General features: G+C 42.6%; 1 protein-coding gene across 1 annotated transcript in view; it reads right to left on the bottom strand.

Annotated features, from left to right (window-relative positions):
- The window catches only part of dok6 (docking protein 6), a 41,598-nt gene that overhangs the window by 14,144 nt on the left and 6,728 nt on the right, over positions 1 to 20,726 (bottom strand). The window contains exons 2-3 of the mRNA XM_071525292.1: positions 6,404 to 6,511; positions 2,559 to 2,673 (exon numbers count right to left, since the gene is read on the bottom strand). Coding sequence (XP_071381393.1) covers positions 2,559 to 2,673; positions 6,404 to 6,511 — 223 coding nt within the window. The remainder of the gene's footprint in view (positions 1 to 2,558; positions 2,674 to 6,403; positions 6,512 to 20,726) is intronic.

Raw genomic sequence — 20,726 nt, 5'->3', positions numbered from 1 at the left:
TGTTTGTCAGACCAACAGCAGTGTCCAAGGGGACAGATCTATACAACTTTGAAGGGTGAAGGAAAGGTCTGTTGCTGCCTAAAGCACTTCATCCACATAGAACAAAAGCAATAACACACACACACACACACACACACACACACACACACAGTAGCAGCAGCAGCAGCAGTGCACTTAAGCTTCATCTGCATGTCCATTTGAGCTTGTATAAATGTTCTGTCTATTGGAACCTATTGGTGGGTTTAGCTCCTTGCTCGTTCCCCCTCAGACTCTGCTTCCCTCACTGTGTTACAGAGTTACTGTGGCCTTTAAGAGCCTCTAAACTCCTACACTTTTAAGGCCACTTAGTGGAAAATCAGCTAAACAAACACTTCATCAGCACCGAGGCAGCCTAGCTGGTCTATGTGCCATGCATGGAGAAATAGGGTGGGAGGATGCCAGTGTGTGTGTGTGTGTGTGTGTGTGTGTGTGTGTGTGTGTGTGTGTGTTTGTATTTATGATGGGATGGAGCTGCATTCGAATGAGTCAGGAACCTCCTTTGCCTTTCCTGCCTCTCCTCAGGACCTCAGCTTTATCCAATCTCCAGTTCAAACTTAAGCTAGTGAGAACAATTACCAGCCTGAAATCTAACACAAGCCAGTCAAGGGCGCTTTTATCCAAACCACCTTAGGTTGTGTGTAAAGTACACAACTGTCAAAAAATGAAGATCTCTGCACCACTCATGTTACAAAGACTAATCACTTGGATTTGGTTGTGACAGGTCTCGATACCCTGCTGTCTCACGAACGCAAAACATTACTTTTTTCACCTGATTGTGCTAATATGTAGCTGAGAAGGATTAGCAGCTTACTTATTACATGTGCATCCATTTGTGCAAAATAATAAGGGGCTAGACACTGAATTTGGTAGAGAGAAAGGTTGCGGGGACGCAGGCAAGATGGATTGTCTGTTCTGCAGAGAGAGTTGGAAGTAAATTATAAAGCCTAAATAATGAAGTCCAATCAAAATAGCTAGCTAGACTGTGCATTGTTTGATGTTCATAATTATTGTTTATGACATATCTTTTCCACGTCTTCTGCCTGGTTTCCTCGCAAGCGCTCATTGGCTATTGCTGCTCACTGTTCTCAAAAGTTGTCTTTACATATCTCACACTACAAGAGCACTGCAGATTTTGTGCTGACAAAATCAAATATGTTCAAAAATCTCCTGATGTCTGAGACGATTCAAATACTGGGCCAGACTGCCTCTCTGACCCACTCACACTTAACGCTCCTTGGTAACACTCTTAACTCTTACATGGGGATTTTGTCACAGATCTCAAAAATGTGTCTGGGTCAACTAAATCTGGCCTGAAGTCGTGTAGTGTAGTGTGCTCCCGGCTTTACTGTACCATGAGTGCAAACATTTTCAGCATAGGCAGCCCAGTTTAGAATCAAACCACACACCAAGGACCATAACGAGCCAGAGGCTAGAGAGCTCGTACAATTTTCAGCAAAAAACATATTCAAAAAACGAAACTTGCATGCAAAATATTTGCCGTTAATATGAAAACATTAAGTTCATTTATTTCTTGATAAATGTGGCCATGTGAGTGCGGACTGGGGGAACGGGCGAGGGGTGGGAGTGTAGGGGGCTGCAGGAAGTGAAGGACCTTGGGAGGTCAGCGGACACAGGGAGATAAGACCTCCATATGGTGGTGTGAGGGGGAGGCTGTGGGCATGGAAATGAGCCATGAGGGAGAGAGACAGCAACAGTGAACAGGGGAACGAGAGTAAGACAGAGAGAGAAAGAGAGAGAGAGAGAGTTCACTGCTCTAAGGTCAGTAATCTCTCCCCTGAGGTTTACTGCTACATCTCTCAATCAGCAGGTATTTGATCGTCACACACATTTGCGTCCGCACACACACACACGCACGCACGCGCACACACACACACACACACACACACAGCCAAGTGAGTGAGATTGAGATGTTCCTCTTTGTCTGTCTAATTGTACTCAAACTCATCTAGCCTCTGCTTTCCTCCACATCCAGCTCCATTCATCTGAAACTGAAGAACGGACCGGTGCATCCTGACCAACCAAGTGCAGATCATATGGCTTTTTGGCTTCCTGGCCACGTATTACAAGCAATCACTATTGTTACAGTCCATAATTGGGCTGAAACACATTGCAAACGATACCCAAGTACCTGCGATATGAAAATCAATATTTCTGAACAGATCCTCCCACTTCTTAATATAGCGGCAAATGAGCATCACTTGGCTAAACTCCAATTCTCCACTCCCTCTTCCTCTTCTCTCTCTCTCTCTTTTTAAAGCTTTCTGACACTGAATCTCTCCCTCCTCTGGCCTCTCACTTCCAACTCTCCCTTCTTCCTCCATTTCTCCCTACACTCTCCTCCCTTCTCGCATTTTTCTCTGGCCGCCTTGCACATTACCCCTCCAGTCCTCACCCAACACCCACCAACACACACACACACACACCCCCCTCCATTCCTCCCTCCCCATGCTCTGCTATAGGCAGAGAAAGTCCTGTTTGAATAGGGGAAAAGCACTTACCTGACTCACAGGCAAATGTCTTGGACGTGTCGTCGTAGAAGATAATCGCCACAGCATGCTTTTTGGTCTCCCGCGGCATCCGGGTAACGTTCTTGATGTTATGGAGCTCCGTGATCTAAGGAGGACAGAGAGAGCGGCAGCAGAACCATTACCTTGAACCAACATAGCCAGCAGCAGCGACGCTTAATTGTCATCTGCATTGCTTTGCAGAAAGTGCAATAACAGTTGGAGGCTTTAGCATACAAAGGATGGCAAAGTAAAACAGAATTGTGATCTTTAACAGACATATAAATAATATTTGGTTTTCCACTGATTACAACAAGCCCTATTCAGAGTGTAAGAAATCATACACAATGTCAACATTATGCAGTTGTGTACTGTAGTGTAGTGTGCAGTATGTAATGTATGGCAATTTATTTTAAAAGCATTTTATGAATAAATTTGACCTGCCTCTCATATACAGCACACTAAGCATCCACTGTTCAAGTGCCTCTCGCTGTGACTGCTTTTCCAGTCAATAGGGAGAGCTGCGATCAAAAGCCCCTAAGTCATTTTGCCGCGAGATTGATCGTGAATGAAAAAAAGAGAAGATTACATTTAATTGAATATCACCCGCATTTACAGGCCATTTTATTCAACAATCTCCTCTGTGTTCACTCTCCCTGGGAGATAAGGCCCATTACATTATTGTAGTCCATTCTGGGCTAACTGTGGGCCCTTCGCCAAACTGTTGGGAATGAATTAGATGGGCTCACTGCCCATATAGTAAAACCTGACTGTTAAAGCTGAGAAACCAGACATAATAACATACACAATATATGTGGACCACAGACATCTTTGTTCGATAACATTATATAATAAATTTGCCTTCCATTGTTAGATATGCTCTGCTCAGCATTTTCAAGTTGGACAGATTCAGAGAGGAATTTCCAGCGGCAGAGCAAGGCAATAACAGAGAGGAGGAAATGGAGAGGAGGATATGGATATTCTAAGATAGCAGAGATTTTTCATTTGGTATTTCTTATCCCCCTCGATGATAGTATCTGAATGTTTTCTATGAGATGAAGTGAATGTGTTGTTGTTGTTTTTTTTGCTGTAGTTCTCCATGGGTAGGCTATTCATACATATAACTGACAACAGAGACAGCATCAACAGTGGGAATTTCTGAGCTGTGTGTTCCACCAGCCTCGTATCTCTGTCTCCGTTTGTGTGTTTAGTGTGTAACTGCATGTTTTAGTCTCCCTTTATGTGTGTGCGTGTGTGTGTGTGTGTGTGTGTGTGGCTGTGTGTTCAAGGGAGAGATCTGGGCGCATTCCCAGCCTAAGGGGCTAGTGTCAAGCAAAGTGAATAATTTGAGATGAGACCTATTCCTCCTCTCCTCTCTTCTCTCTTCTCCTCTCCTCTCCTCTCCTCTCCTCTCCTCTCCTCTCCTCTCCTCTCCTCTCCTCTCCTGTTTTCAAAGGTATATGATAAATGTCATGAAAAAATAATCACTGCTCTTTGCTTTAGTGGTTATTTGCACTTGCATATGCATATATTTAGACATTTGAGAACAGCTCCATCTTTCTGTTTCGGCTGCCTGTGTCAAGAACTCAGGAGAGCGAGAAATGCAGCACAAAAAACAACAACAAAAAAACTTTCTCAGAGGGCTAAAAATATTCAGGAATTGTTTCACTGTGTGGACTAGTGCTATTCAAACAGAGAGACGTGCAGAGTGAGAGAGAGAGAGAGAGAGAGAGAGAGAAAGAGAAAGAGAAAGAAACGAAGGAAGAAAGGGAAAAACCCAAGCCAATCCCCTTTGTGTTGATTCTGTAAATCAGCCACCAGCGCAGCCTATTTCCTCCCAAAGCACTGCAGCGTTGAATGAAGCCCTCAGACGGGACCTTTCTTGATCTTTGTGGCGATGCATTACCAGGTGCACTGGTGCATGTGTGCAGTCATCGCTCACTTCGGCGCGGGGTGTATCAGGCGCCTCTGGGGGAGGTTACGGCCGCACAGGATGCCCCGCGTGACAGCATGATGTAGTGCGCAGAGAGCTGCTTCATTCACAGTACATGGGTGATCATAGCAGCTACGGATGCTAACACGGCGGATCAAAGCGAGTATCTACACACAGAAAAAGGTGCGACCTGGAAGCAAAAATGGTTCTTTGGAGTGATGCCATAGAAAACCATTTCTGGATCCATAAAGAACTTTTCAAGAAACTTTTAATGTCCCAAACCATACATGGTTCTTTGGGATATTAAAAGGTTCTTAATTCTTAGTTATTGGATGGTGGGTGATGGCATAAGTGTGGAAAATAACCAAACCCCTCCATAGTATATATTGTGAAAATGAGGCTATACAAGAGCAGATAAACAAAAACACAACGCAGGTGTCTAAGGAAAGGAGTGCAGAAATGGTTCTGAAAGGTTCTTTGTGGAACCATACATGGTTCTTCTATGGCATCACTCCGAAGAGCCACTTTCCATGGGTCACACCTTTGTTTTTCTGTGTGTACCCATCTCACTTCCTGGGTTTAGGCTTGTGCTCACATGCATTTTGGGCAAATCGCCACACTGTAGGAGATGTCACGTTTCCAGAATTGGAAATTACTGTCTTCACCATGGTTGAGAAATCTCCAACCGGTCATAGAGAGTGATTCGTAATCACAGGGTGCTAGACAGCCTGTTACAGATTACTAAAGCAGCTCTCCCACTACAGTCACATCAGAAACCCGGTGTCACGGTCCCCCATCTTCTGCTGACATCTCCCCTCATTACTATGGAGCACCGATCACTGTGCAACTCCTTTAAGATCATCTGCTTTCACCATGATAATGAGCCATAATTGGAGTATTTCAAAGGGCTTAAGAGGCGGGGAGAGAGATATTATATTCTGGATTATTACTTTCGAAAAGGAGAAAAAAGGCCTCAGAGGACAAGATAAAGCTGCAAAATGTCTCTTAATGGATTCTTAACTCTATTATCTGTGGCCAATGGACAGAAGTTTTTGTATGAAGACAAAAAACAAGGTTCTTAGTGGGTGTGCGTAATACGCCTTTCCTGTCTGAGTGTAGCATAAGAGGTGCTCAATAATAACATATTCCCTGGGTTTAATATTCTTTCCTTTTTTGTACAATGTAAAAAACTCCCACCTTAAGTCATTCAATCACATACTTTGTCTCAAAGGGTTGAAACAATTTCACTTGTTTCCAACGCAATTCAATTTGTTTCAAGAACTTCCTTGAAATAAGGGATGCTATCTTGAAAATTACCCTAAGAGAATCATTCTGCTTAAGCAAGATAATGTCATTCGATTTAAGAACATTGTTGAAACATTTTGTTTTTGTTGTATCAAGAAAACTAATGTTTTAAGCCGGGACACAAGATGGCAATTTTTTGCAGTGCAGTGATTCCAATGAAACATGTTGAAGTGAAAAGTGTGACTAGACTGTGAAGAGCGGACATCAATAAAAGGGTCAAACAGTGTGACCTATGAATAAACATTTGTCAGGCTTTGAGTGATGTCTAAATCGAGTACTGTCCCACTGGTGTATCCCTCATACATAATACTACTTTGACATCTGAGAATGTAGCCTATAACTGCAGGCTTGGCTTGGCGTGTATATCGCCCAGAAATAAAAATTCATAAAGGTCTATGAAGGTGCAGAGATTACAAACCTCCAAACTATTCATGCCTTTGATTTGTCTTGATTGTGAAGCACTCTGTAAACTTTATGAAAGTGCTTACTCCACAAAGATAAAAATAAAACCTTTGATTGAGATTGAGTCAAAATGAATGAAATACTGTGAATCAGAATGAAGTTTGGTGAGGTTTGTCTCAGTCATGTGTGTTCACTGTACCTTGTGGAAGCTCCTGAAGTAGGCTGCCTTCTCGTCTGGATACTTCTCTAACCGACGAGGTCCTTTACTGGAGGCCTTCTTGAACACCAGCCAACACCTCCGGAAGATCTGACAACAGAGAGGGATGGCAGCCCTGTTAAAACAACACAACTACCCCGGAGCAGACATGTAAGTTATTGTAACCCGAGATATAAACCACAGCTAACCACAAATTAACTGTCCAGAGAAATCGACCCCAGTTAAACACAAAATAACATCAACCCCGGCTAACATCAAATTAACAGGACAGAAAAATCAAAGGCAAGAGCAGAGAGCAGAGAAATCAACAGCAGCTAAGCCTAAAATCCTACAACACAGAATTCAACTTTGCTACTAACCACCGAAATCTACCTCACCAAAATTTCCAAACATCAAAGGAAATGAACACATGCAAATAGCTGTGCATATTTGTCAATTGGTTTCCCTCTCACACCAATAAATCTATCAAAAATACACATTGGCCTTAGGGTTCACTCTATTAGTTACTCTGTGGAAAGTGGCATTGCATATCTACTTCCATTTGCAAGTAAAACAGCAAGCACTGAGAGCAATAGATTACCCTGATTAAATTATATGCTTCAAAATAAACAAAGCCGAATATCAACAAGTGAACGGCATTTTTTATGTGAGGGTAAAAGCACCAATTAGAACACTTGGGGAAGGAAATTAAAACAACGCATTTCATGGTTCAAATACCTGTCTCCAAATTATTTCTTTCAATTCATCTCTTTCAAATGTTCCACTCCATCTCATTATTCATCTGTTTGAATAACAAGCTGAGCTGATTGTGACAGGTGACCGTCCTTTATCAGAATTAAAAGCTCTCTGAGTAAATGCTTTCCTTGTGGTCAATTGAGATTCCATGTGTTATCACCTACTTAGCAGCCTCCTCTATTCCTCTGGATATATGCAGCTGGGAGCTAAGGCTGAAATATAGGCCTACAGGTCATACAGATACCATTGTACCATTAGTGTACCATAATCGATTTGCCAAATCACAGCCTGAAATCCTCAGGCAGAGCCCTCCTGGACACTCAGAGCTGCAGGTTAAAGACTAAGGGCGATCTGGCTTTTGTGGTCAAGGCCCCAAAACAAATCGTACATAAACCCATGAGATTGTGAAATGGTTAAATAGTAAAAAGTAAAAAGTGTAGCTGTTTGTATCCTCACTCGTAAAACAGGAAGGAAAATACATTCAGAATTTATGTATGTATTGATTGATTTATTTAGTTATAATAATTATTTATTTATTTTTTCAAAATGTATTTACACTTTTATTGATTTAATTTATTCATTCATTCCCTATTTATTTTTATTCCCTTATTTTATGTATTGACTGATTAAGATTAACTAGTGCAGTGCCCGTTCGCGCCGCTGCTGCACAGAGCGCTGTTCGCTTGTTTATTCAAAGTTTATTAATATTGAACGTGTTGCGTGTCCAAATTGCACCAAATCCGACACTGTACTTCCTTGGGTCCCACTCCCCAGCAATACACCCGCCAAGTGTGAAGTCGATAAAACGAACGGTTCTCGAGATATGCGACGGACACGCAGACAGACAGAGATTCCTTGCTTTATAGTATGATTTATTCATTTATTGTTCCTTTTCTCTGTATTGAACTGAAAGTAATTAACTGCAAATTAGATGGTGACAAGCATTTCAGAATGAGTGTGCATACACAGTTCAGATTTTGAACAAATATTGTTCCAGCATTGAAATTAGAGTCAGTGTTTCAAACATTTCAATCCACCAAATGACTTGCATTCCCAAAGGGTTTCAGATAAACGGTGCTCTGCCGTACTGCACAAGCTGTGAAAGCAAACTTAACAACTTTATAACTTCGTTTCAACCTGAAGTAATGTGCTTCCATTTATTAAAGGCTGCGGTCTCTCTCTTCTCTCTCTCTCTCTCTCTCTCTCTCTCTCTCTCTCTTCTCTCTCTCTCTCTTCTCTCTCTCTCTCTCTCTCTCTCTCTCTCTCTCTCTCTCTCTCTCTCTCTCTCTCTCTCTCTCTCTCTCTCTCTCTCTCTCTCTCTCTCTCTCTCTCTCTCTCTCTCTCTCTCTCTCTCTCTCTCTCTCTCTCTCTCTCTCTCTCTCTCTCTCTCTCTCTCTCTCTCTCTCTTCTCCCTCTTTCTCCTTCTAACATTGTACTTAGAGCGTATTGATTAGTGGACCAAAGTCTGGCCCATCCACCATCTGACAATGACGCATATACTGTGCACTGGGTACCATGGACCACTTCAAGGTCAAATCATGAAACACACACACACACACACACACACACACACAGACCACTGAAGAATTCAAGATATCTCTGCAACTGTCTTTCCTTTTTTCTTTCGCCTGTCAAGAGCCCCCATCCTATACACACACACACACATGCACACACACACACACACACACACACACACACACACACACAGAACATGTAGAAGTCTGTCATTGTAACCTCTCATATCTTTTATAACACTGTCTCCGAGGTGTCATCCATAAAAAGATAACAGCTGTCACTAATATGCCCATTCCATGTTTCATCCCTTCACTGACAAGTTTAGCTGGAGGAGCTCTTGGCTAACTGCCACACTTTATCACCCTGATACAATACTTTTATGGCATTTGAATTCCAAAACAGAGTCTGCTCCCTTAAAACAGCCAATGTCAAGGTGTAAAGAGCCAATACAGACAGAACAGTGGAGTGGAGAGGCAGAACAATTGTGACAGCCAATACTTTATGAGTCCTGTGGAGTCGTGGGCTCAGGACGCCTATCTTTAATAGTGGGACCCTTCTATTTCCTGGTGGAGACAGCTGCTATCACTCTGCCTGATGTATGATTATCCTGGGCAGCCTGGTTGTGTTGGGGAATCATGGATCCGCGATTAATTTGTTTACTCAGCTGGTGTACTTCATAAAAGGCCCAGCGAGCTGAACTTGGCACTTTGCAGTAATTGACTAGAGTGGATCCCCAGGTCCTTATCGGTCCGCCTTGATGGGCCTCCGTTCTAGTTAAGTGTTGCCCAGGCCCATTATAAACGGCAAACAATGCGAAGGAGTGCACTACACACACTCTAATGCACTGTGGATCATCCTCTACACCGTCCATAAAATGCTTTCAAGAAGTAAGAAAACAAAGGAACGATAAAATCAATTACTGCAAAATCAAAGTAGTTAGTTCCATAATATTGGTCATATAAAAGAAGAGAAAATGCAAAACTGCAACTTTGATAAAAACACAAGAATAGATGCAAATCTATTTTGACAATGTTCACCACATTTGCCTCTTTAAATCGGTAAAATTAAAGGTTGCCTCAATTCTTTTGGGGCCTTGACTCAAAGTGATGCTGCCTGCTTTTCGCACACAAAGTAATTCACCCCGGGAGTGCTCAGATTAAGTAATTATACTCGCACAAAAGCAAGCTCAGTGAGATAGCCTGTGCATAATAAGAACTAGGGGGTATGAATGGAGAGGGCTTAATTTTGCCTGTTCCACAGTTGTCAACGCATTGTCAAGGCAGCCCTATTCTCGGCTTGCTAGTGGGTCTTATTCAGAGACACTCTTACACTGATTTTAATTACATAGAGGTGAATGAGACTCTCTGCTGGCTTGGTGCGACTCATTTAATGCCAGAACATTCTAGAATGCGCTGCTTGGAGCTGAACACCACCTTGCTTTTTCAAGAAAAGACAACGCAATTATGAAGGAGGACAGCTAAACTTGGACAGATAAAATCAGCCTGATTCTTGCTTGGAGCTATCCTCTGATTACCATTGTGTGAAAGCAGCTCCACCTCCACCCGCCTCGTCTCCCTGTAGCCTATCTCTGTGGTCAATTACACAAAGTAGGCATGGCAATGCTTTCGCTACAAAGAGTTCAGGAGATAATGGTCCATGGATTACACTGCATTTCCCCTTAGCTCATCGCAGTCACACACATATAACAAATGAAGTGCACAATGAGGTTTTCTATCTTGCCATATAATGTTGTTAGTCATACAGTGGAACACCAATGAATGTGGTGCTATGTCCTTTCGTGGTGGCATCAAAAAGGCTTAGAAAATCGCACAATGGAGACACTCTGAATGGACCCATTCAACTCTACAGGCTACAGTAAGCAGCAAGCGCAATCAGCATGTGCCTTTTCTACCTGATTTAAGGAGCTTCCCATCAGGGGTCCAGTCAAGGGCTAAATATGAACTGTAAGTCTGTACCTTTCCCCTTGGCCTGATTGTCAGGCCCCAATCTCAAAGTCTGATTAATGAGTGGAAGGCTTGTCATTAAGAGCCAGTCAGAAGAACCCCCCTCAACAGACACTCACACACACACACACACACACACACACAATTACCACCATCTCCACTCCTCTCCACAATGACAGGTCAAATATGGCCTCGATATTCAAGTCTCTTGAAGACAAAATTATTCATGTGGTCCACCAGGCTAAATGCCTTCTGTGGACAGCAAAATTAAGCGGGTCGTGAGGATCACAAAAAAATGAGAAGCCTTGCATCAAGATTTAAAGCAGCCATTTTATTGTATATTCATTGAAATTCTAGGGGGTTGGATGAACCCACGGGCCACTGGAATCCAAACGAAATTGGGTCATTAAAATTTAACATTTCATTAACACAATCTTAGAATGATTTATTCAAGAAAATTATTTTTTCAACACAAGTTGCCTGTGTGTGTGTGTGTGTGTGTGTGTGTGTGTGTGTGTGTGTGTGTGTGTGTCTGTGTCATATTCATGAATAAGACAACAGATCAAAAACAAAAACTAAAGGAAGGGAGACATTTGGTGCAATAACATTTGCATATTTTGGAGAATATGTATATGCATGTATGTCTATGAATGCAGGAACATACTGTATGTGTAGTTTATTTGTGCATATGTGCCAGTTAATACCAACTTTACTATTAGTCAACAGGAGGAGCTATAGTATGAGGCTGCCAGCTACAATGCCTTCAGAAAATTTTCAACCTCCTTGTCTTTCATTTGTGGTATTACAGCCTCAATTCAAAATGGATTAAATTATGTTTTTTTTGTCACTGATCTACACCCAATAACCCAATGACAATTGCTTACAAATGAATTAAAAATTTAAATCTGAAATGTTTGGAGTCAGTAATACCCCTTTTCCACCAACATGGAACGGGTTCCGCTCCGGTTCGCGCACCTAATTTTGAACCATTCGGAGCATTTCAACAAAAAATAAATTGGTTTGGAACCTGAAAAGTTGGTTCCCAGCTGGAACCAAAAAATAGCAGGTTTTCAAGTTTTCAACCATGACAACATCATTGGGCGTGTCATATTCTACAGGTATAATAACAGAACAAAAGCTTGCAGGTAATCAATGCGATCCGCCATCTTGCTACTACTGTTTACTTCCGGTGTGCATTGTGCAACGCCCTCCATTGATGACGCATCCTTGATTACAATGGTTCCGCTCAAAACTGGTGGAAACGCGGGCTGGTTTGCTAGATAGCACCAAGGTTAGAAGAATCCTGAACGGAACCGGTTCAAGAACCAGAGCTAATTTGGTGGAAAAGGGGTGTCAGTGTTCAACCACTTTGCAATGACACTCCAAATTCATTTGAATGTCCTTGTGATGTCTCTACAACTTGGTTTGAGTCCACCTGTGGCCTATTCAACTGACAGAACATGATTCAGAACAAAACTCATATGAGGTCCCCCTCCCACGGATGACAGTGCATGTCAGAGCAGAAACTCCTGTCCAAGAAAAAGTCCAAGAAACTGTCCGCAGAATTCAGAGACAGAATTGTGAGGAAGCAGATCTGGAGAAAGGTATTAAACAATTCATAAAGTGTTGAGAGTTCACAAGAGCACAGTAGGCTAGACGTTGCCTAAGGACAACAGTCGGTGCAGCACTTCACAAATGTTTTATTTTTATTTACTTGGTTATTTAACAGGGACAAATGCATTAAACACTGCTTCATATATAAAATAAAAAATAGATGCCATGCATGTGGGTTTCTAGTAGTCTGGGCAAAAGTGACCAAAGGCACATGACAGCATGCCAGGAGTTTACAAAAAGACACGTGAAGGACTCTGAGGCAAAAATGAGGAAAATAGTTTGGAGTCTGATGAAACGCAAATTGGCTGTAATGCAAAGCGCTGTATCCCTTTCATGAAGCTTGGTGGTAGCAGCATCAATGGCAGAGCCTTGTAAGGATAGAGGGAACAATAAATGGAGCCAAATTCTTGAAGAGAACCTGCTTCAGATTGCTAAAGACCTTAAATTGGGGTGATGATTTACTCCAACAGGAAAATGAGCTAAGCATCCAGCTAAATTAACATTGGAATGGCTTCAGAACAAGAATGGGGCTGAGTGGCCTTGAAAGTCCCTGAGTGGACTTGAAACCCACTGCAAATCTGTGGGATGATTTGAAGATAGCTGTTCACACACACGCCCCGTCCAACTTGACTGAACTTGAGCAAATCTGTAAATAAGAATGGGAAAAAATCCCAAAATCCAGATGTGCCAAGCTGATACAGACATATACAAGACTTGAAGCTCTATTCGCTGCCAAAGGTGGTTTTACAAAATAGTGACACAGGGGGTTGAATACCTACACAGAATATTTAAATTAGATATTTCAGTATTTCATCTAAATTTGTTTTCACTGTGTCATTATGAGGTATTTTGTGTGGACTGTTGACAAAAATCCGTATTTAGGCCTAATCCATTTTGCATTCAGCCTACGGCACGACAAAATGCGGAAAAAGTCAAGAGGGTTGAATACTTTTTGAAGGCATTGTATATGGATTAGATAATCCCTCTTCAATTCTGGAGTGCATCTCTATACGATTCTACATTACTATCAAAAAAACAATGAGCACACCATGCATAGGAAGGGAGTGTGTAAGATAGACAGAAGCAACAAAAAGCAAAAGCAACGTGCTGAAGAGAACATTTCAAGGGCAATCCCCTCACTTTTAGGGAGCTTAGTCTGTGGTTTGGGAAACACCTCAGGAGGCAGATGGCATCAGGGTGCAGTGAGTTCATTAACATTGACTAATTAAAGATAAATGGAAGAAGGCAGACTGTTTGATAAACTGTTAGAAAAGGTAAAAAGGTAGCAGAGAACAGATTTGTGTACTAGATACACTAATGGGATATCAGAATGACATCTGCTAATCAATTACTGAGCCAAATTATCAAGATCAAGTGTCTGTTTTATGGCATGGCAATAATTAACTTCACCAATAAATGCTTAAAAGTTCAACACGAGGTTCTTGAGAGGCACTGTTGTCACAATATATCATCCTTAAATATGGAAGAGTGTGTAAAACCATGACTGAGAGGGCTGGAGGAGAACTCCTTAGAAAGTCGGTCACCTCATGGACCCCAGTAATAAGCCATCTTTGAAGCCTCAGTCATTTTCTGTAAGTGGCCCCAGATGCAAAGTCCATTCACTTCACAGAGCATTATGAAACTTCTGGCATTATTGAGGATCTGTCTAGCCTCTCAATAAAATATGGGCCTTATTCCCCCCACAGGCGAATCAGTCGCCGTTTGAATGAGCCGAGGAACTGTCTAAAGACATGAAAATGATTTCCAATGACAGCTTGCTTCAGGTAAATGACTAATCACACAGCAGAATAAAAATAGCCGTCCCTCAGAAGTTCTGGAGCACGACTGCATGTTGAAACACAATCACAATACCTTGGAGGCACAAATGCATCTATTATTCCTCAGATATTTGATAAAAGAGGACAAATGTGGGAAGGGACTGTAACCTCTTGCTGATTCATGTGTCCTACAAACTTTGATTTAAAGATGATTGCTGCTGCACTTACAGGCAATAGAAGACATGAGAGCACTTCAATCAAGGTGGCCGTACAGCACTCAGACGTGGCGGTAACAGACTGGTTTTAACTGATACTTACCAAGTAGTCTATTGAGCTATTTTTCAACAGGATTCTGAACAAAGGAAAGGAAGTATTGACCTAGTAATCACCATTTGTAAGAGTTTAAAACGCCAAAGAAATCAAAACACCACACCGCTGTATGTGTTTGTGTGTACTTGCCTATGAGTGTTTTTGTGCGTATGTGTTCCCTTTGTCTAACTCCTAGCAGTAGTGTGGACTGAGTCCTCTTCCCCATCCAGCTCTACATAAGGTCCAGTGTTCCCCTGGTGATAATGAGGCCTGATGGACTATGACAGACCAGGCCCCGCAATATCAGCTGCCGGTGCTGGCAATCAATTTCAGACGGCGGCGGGGCCTGTGCCGCGGTGTCCATCTTTATAATTTGATTTGTTATCCCGTCGGACAGTTGGTACAGCAATCATTGCAGCGATCACTCCCCCAACACCCGGCCCCACCCTCCAGCTCCCCACCCCAATCCTCCCAGGACCGTTCCACCATTTCAACAATTCTCTGGCAAATGTGACGACTACAAAAGTTCGACTTAATTGCACCCTGCTCCCTCTCTCTCTCTCTCTTCCCCGCCGGCTGTCACCTTCGACTTCACACATCTCCCTCCCCACTCACCCTCATCTTCACACGCCCCCCCCCCCAAACCAAAATATATTTCCCGCCGCGTCTAAAATGTTTGGACATCCCATAATTTTGTAATTCGCCCCTGACTACAGCTGTTGGCAGGGTGGTGAGCCAACCGCGCCCCAGTTAATCATAGATTACTTTATCTGGGCCATTCCAAATCCTCATGTGTAATGCAGTGCTACCTCAGCAGCAAGTAATCACTGCCCCCCACCCCGTCCAAAACGCAGACACTCTCCCCCTACTCTCTCTCTCCTAGTCTGATTCGTCTCTGTCTCTCTTCCTCTCCTTATTTCGTTACCGTCTCTCGTCTAAATTTCTCCTTTCCCATTCCTCATCTCTTTCCGTGACACTCTTTCTCTATGCATGATTGGACATTCTCATCAAACTTTCATGGGCCAAACTGGTCCAGAAATGTAATATCATAGTATTAGTAACCCTTAGTTAATTTAGCGAGGCGTGGGCCATGGTTGTGTGACATTACACACGGAGCATGCATTGCTGAAAACCGTATCTTGGTCACAATGTGGCATGAAATATGAAGGACAACAGGTTCCAGCTGAGTCCACGCCAAAGTCTCTGTCTATCCAATATGACAAAGACACCAAGGACAGGTGGTATAAAAAATAACTGTGTGACAGACAGGAATACGAGAGGGCAATAGAGAGCTTGAGTGAAAGGCAGGGAGAGAGAAAGAGAAATAAATGAGACAGCATGAAAGAAAAAGAGACAGACAGAAAGAGACAGAGAGAGGGGAGAGTTGAAAGTTTGTTTGCAAATTTGGAGAGTTGAAAATGATCAGGAGGTGGTGAGAGCAGCTGTTGAAAAAGAGTAGCGTTAGAATAGGCACAGTGCAGCGGGCTGGCACACATGGCCAGAGCCAGAGACGCAGTTGGCTGCAGCCCTCCATTAGGATCCATGATAAATGACACTTTTAAATAGGACTTGTGGTCAGAGCATTGTGAATAGATCACGATGCTGAATTCGACAAAGCATACGGACTACCTTTTGCTCTATAGTTCAAAGGAAACCCTCTTCCCCTTGCCCTAAATTTCAGACATAACAACTACAATACTGTTTTTCAAACCATGGAACGCTGTAAGGCTGAGGCTTCTCGCATAACCTTACAAAACTCCCTCCAATTCTCATGCAAATACCATTGTTGAGCGCGGGCAAAGCATTTCTCCTGTTTTTTTTTCTTATTACTGTGGGAGACTAGGGAGATTTTTGACCCATGTTGGGCAGCACAGCCTTGAGCAGGGAAACATTAGTTAAAATGTCAAACACTGTGCGGATCCAACCATCACGGCCAGCAGAGCATACTTAAGCACAGTACAAAAATAGCAGCCAAATTATTCTGAAGGAGATGTAGGTCAATATTGAAGTTTCTCTCTCAGGTGTGAGCAAGAGGAGCGGAGTAGGGAGAAATGTTTTTTGTGGTGTAAACAGGTTGGCATATTGCTCATGTCGGCTAAGACTACCGCTTCACCAGCCTCTACCCTGAGGCATTGGGCCTGGCGGGCAGCGCTGTCACAAAACACATGATTGATAGCCAGTTGTTTCATTCAAAGACAGCATTGGTGAAGGCTAGGCTAGAAAATATTGTGTTTGAACAGGAGGGGGGAGAACAAAGGATTACACCACAATCATAATCCCATCATCTACCCACACAGTTTCATAATGTTGCTTACTTGTTGTTGTAAAATTATTCCACCGTATATCAACCCTGCATATTTCAGCCACTATGGATTCTGATGACGCTTTATTTGGCAGGCACCAGTTGTCGATACTGTTGGCTATATGAGGCTGCGGTGGACGTTGAGCATGCATGTGTAAAACACTTTTACAGTGGAACAATTTTGCTTTCAGTCATCATTATGACAATTGCCTGCTCTTTAAACCATCCCTTATCCAAACCTCTCTATGTATTACAGCTTTAGTCAGCAATCCCCTGCATACGCACACACTCACACACACACACACACGGGGAGAGAGCAATTTCCATTTAATCTATCTACAAGGCTGAAGCGACTGCGTTCACAGACAATAACACGCAGACAAAAAAGGATTTGACTATGCAAGAATACCCTAGCCGACAAGCATATTCAGACCACCATAGACACAAACCAACAATACAGTGACATGTTATTTTCTTTAAAAGATTAGAATGAGTCGTCCGCCATTGTATGTCCTCCAGGCAGGCTGAAAGTTAAACTGAACTGAATCCGTGAAGGAAGTAGAACACCGTCTGAATACACAAAATTCCATTTAGGTCCAACTGTAATATAGGAAAAGCCTTATTTTTCCACTTTAGTATTTTGGTGCTAGCATCTCCAGCAGCTTCCAGACGAGCAAAATTAGTATCTAGGCCAACAGGTGAAGGCTGTTATGTGGAGACCTAACAGAGTGCCTCAGAAGTGACCGACTGCAGCCTCAAAGGGAAGAGAACATAAAGTAAGAGGATGAAAGAGGCTCTTGGTAGCCCTACCTACACCATGATCCAGCTCCACCAATTGACTAGCTTAATTACCATTAGCTGACCACTTGATTATCATATCAATATAGACTGTGAAATTGAATGAGGCACAGACCACTGTGTGGTATTACAGCAAATATTTGCATGTTTAGTGGGATATTATGAGTGTTTTTCAGGACACTTTGTGAAGGGTTTGCTATTTGAATATCATCAGAGGCCCTAAAAGCAGTAATCCTCATGCATTGGTTCAGTCATTCCCTGAGGATTAATTCTAAAGAGGTACTTGCTCACTGATGTTTGGGCTGCTTCTCTGATACGTTTAGCTGGGAAAGCAGGGGGCTCTGTGTCTGCAACGACTATTCCCTCGTAGCCAGAAAGCAGAGATTTGTGCATGCTGGAACTAACCTGATTCAGCCACATTTGGACTGCAAATCAAAATTGTACACTGGAGAATAAACACGTGTGTGTGTGTGTGTGCGAAGGGGGAAATATAGTAGCGCACTTTGATGTCAAAGAATGGGGTCCGATGGAGTTTGTCATATTGTTTTTGTCTCATTTCCTCCCAAAGAACACACTCCCTTGGAATAAGTGGGCTGTGATTCAGTGTCACTGTGTGTCTCAGCATGAAGTCATTGAGGAATGCAATTATCACTTCGCCCAACAGACATTTCTCTGAAATGAGAGTGAACAACTGGGAACATAGGAGGGGATGGAGAGGGGGAGGGAGGGGGAGGGAGTCGGCAGAACAGGGTTTTTAACAGCAGCTAATGTCGACCTCAATGCTGAATCCTGCTCCGATTCTCAAACTGCCTTTTGTTAAATTAGCAAAGTCCTAGTCTGCTTGCATACAAAATAGGCTACCAAAAGGATTCCTGGGTCAAAAGTTTGCCGTATTAGCTCCACTTTCTTCTGTAATATACATATATTTCAGTCCAAAACTTTGTCCAATAACTCCATGTTTGCCATTGTTTTATGACTGTTAGAGTCATTATTTTCTCCATTATGACCTTTAAATGATTCGCTCAAAGTGCCACTGCCAAGGCTGCTATTGTGTGCTCCATTTCCCTTGGCAGACCTTATCCAAAATTCATTCCCTGAACAATAATTCTTGAGGAAATATTAAAAGCTGTTTAATAGAAAGGGGATCAGATTGCGGCTGGCCCGCACTTGAGGTCGTTTCGGCTCATTAGAATTGAGTGCATATTTAAAAAGCAGCAGAGTCCGTTGTAGCATTTCGTATCAGTGTACTCAACCGGGCAGGTACCAAACTGTCACCCCTGTACTCACTGAGAGGTAAACTGTCACCTCCTTACTATTAAAAGAACTCCCCTGAGAAGGAAAGTGGGAGGGAAGGAGAGGTGGAGTGTACAACTCATCTCCAAACAAACAGAAACAAACAAAGCTCCCACACAGATGGGAGACGTGAGCTGTCTGCTTTTTTTTCCCACTTACAGAAAACTCCAAGGTCAACGTTTTATTAACAATACGTTAATAATGGGGCACCCCGGTGGCTCACTGAATGGAGCGCGTACCATGTGGGGCTTGGTCCTTCCCGCGGCGACCCGGGTTCGAATCCAGCCCGCGGTCATTTGCTGCATGTCCTCCCCTCTCTCTCTCCCATACTTTCCTGTCTATCTTTCACATTGTCTCTATCTAATAAAGCATAAAAATGCCTAAAAAATATTTTTAAAAAAACAAAAAACGATACATTAATAATAAAAGACCTAACAATTTGCGCCACAAAAAAGCATCGTCTGGTCAACGGCTTGGGCAAATTTACATTAGTCAACAAGGCTATTTGCTTGCATTTCAAGCTGATCAGGTGTAATATTTTTTGTCTTTGCAAGGCCTTAATCATGTTTACCTATGCACCATGTAGAGCAAATTAAGAACACACAGACACAAAGACAACCCCCCTCATACACACACAGACATACACGCACAGCTGAGGCTATCTTTGGCTTACTGTACCCTATGTGCTTGGCAAGCAGGCTGATGAAAGGTAACGGCGGGAGAAGAACTCATTATAGATCGTGATTCAGACATAAAAGCTAGGTGGGATTTTTTTCTAAGAATAACTTCATCCGCTCTTTTTTTACACTGTACTACAGATGTGATTGTCAGCGATGAGAACTCTGCTCTGAAGACCTGATTTGATACCATTTCTCTAGATCGCAAAATAACTAAATTGAATTTGGGAACAGTTTGAGAGGGATAACAGACTGTTATCAAGATGACTATACACACAGACAGCAAAATCTAAGAACACACTCGTCTCTGGGGATCTCTGATGTCTCTTAGCTAGTTTTTCTCAGTTTCTCAGTACTGAGTGTAATGGATATATAGGACACAGCACACATTCATACACAATGGAAACTGCTTGACATTAGAAATGTTTACACACGTGCACACACACGCATGCATGTAAATGCACCTACACATATACATATAATACCCATGCATGTATACAAATATGTACACAGGTATGCACACACGCATAAACACAATGACCACACTTGTACACACACACACACACACACACACACACACACACACACACACACACACACACACACGCACGCACACGCACACAGATAGAATGAAAGAGAGCTTAGCTGCAGAGTAGAGCCCTGAGGGCTGGTCTGCTGATTAATGAGGGGAGGAAGGCGAGGAGAGGAGGATGAAGCAGCAGTGTTAATGGAGCTATGATAGATTCCTCTAGGCCCAGAGTTTTATAGGTGAATCTCCAGTGTATCTGCACAATATAAAAATACCACAGAGAACTGTAAAACCTGAGCCGTGGTGTGGGAGGTGAAATATGCGGATCAGATGGTCTTGAGTATGGAATAAAGTACATTCAGCTTTCAAAATCCTTACATAATAAAGGGAATGAGGGTGAGCATGGTCAAAATATGGCACTATTGTTCATTTATATAGACCATATTGGAAGTGTATTTGTATCCCCAACATAGGCCTATTTTCAACCACAACAGTTTCCCCTTGCTCTTAGGGAGAATCCATTCCAAAATAGTTCACTATTAGTTACTGAAAAAGTCTTAACCAAAACTAGACAAAAGAGGTGAGCTTCTATTGATAACACCATTGAGAGACATATTCTGGGCTTGCTCATGTGAAAGTGAATGAGGCCAACTTCGCGAACACCGTGACAGCACCCAGGGTGATTTTACAGGAAGATGGGGAACTTTTTGTTCAGAACTGTTAACATTACGAAATGAAACTCATTTGTATTTAACAGCTTGAACAAACAGTCTGTGAGTCAACAGTGTGTC

Source organism: Centroberyx affinis, unplaced genomic scaffold (assembly GCF_046629955.1).
Source record: "Centroberyx affinis isolate AG114_WGS23_722 - 3 ecotype Tasmania unplaced genomic scaffold, CSIRO-AGI_Caff_v1 ptg001285l_1, whole genome shotgun sequence".
Lineage (NCBI taxonomy): Eukaryota > Metazoa > Chordata > Actinopteri > Beryciformes > Berycidae > Centroberyx > Centroberyx affinis.
The sequence above is the reverse complement of the archived record's forward strand: the minus strand, read 5'-3'. Positions and strand labels throughout refer to the sequence as shown.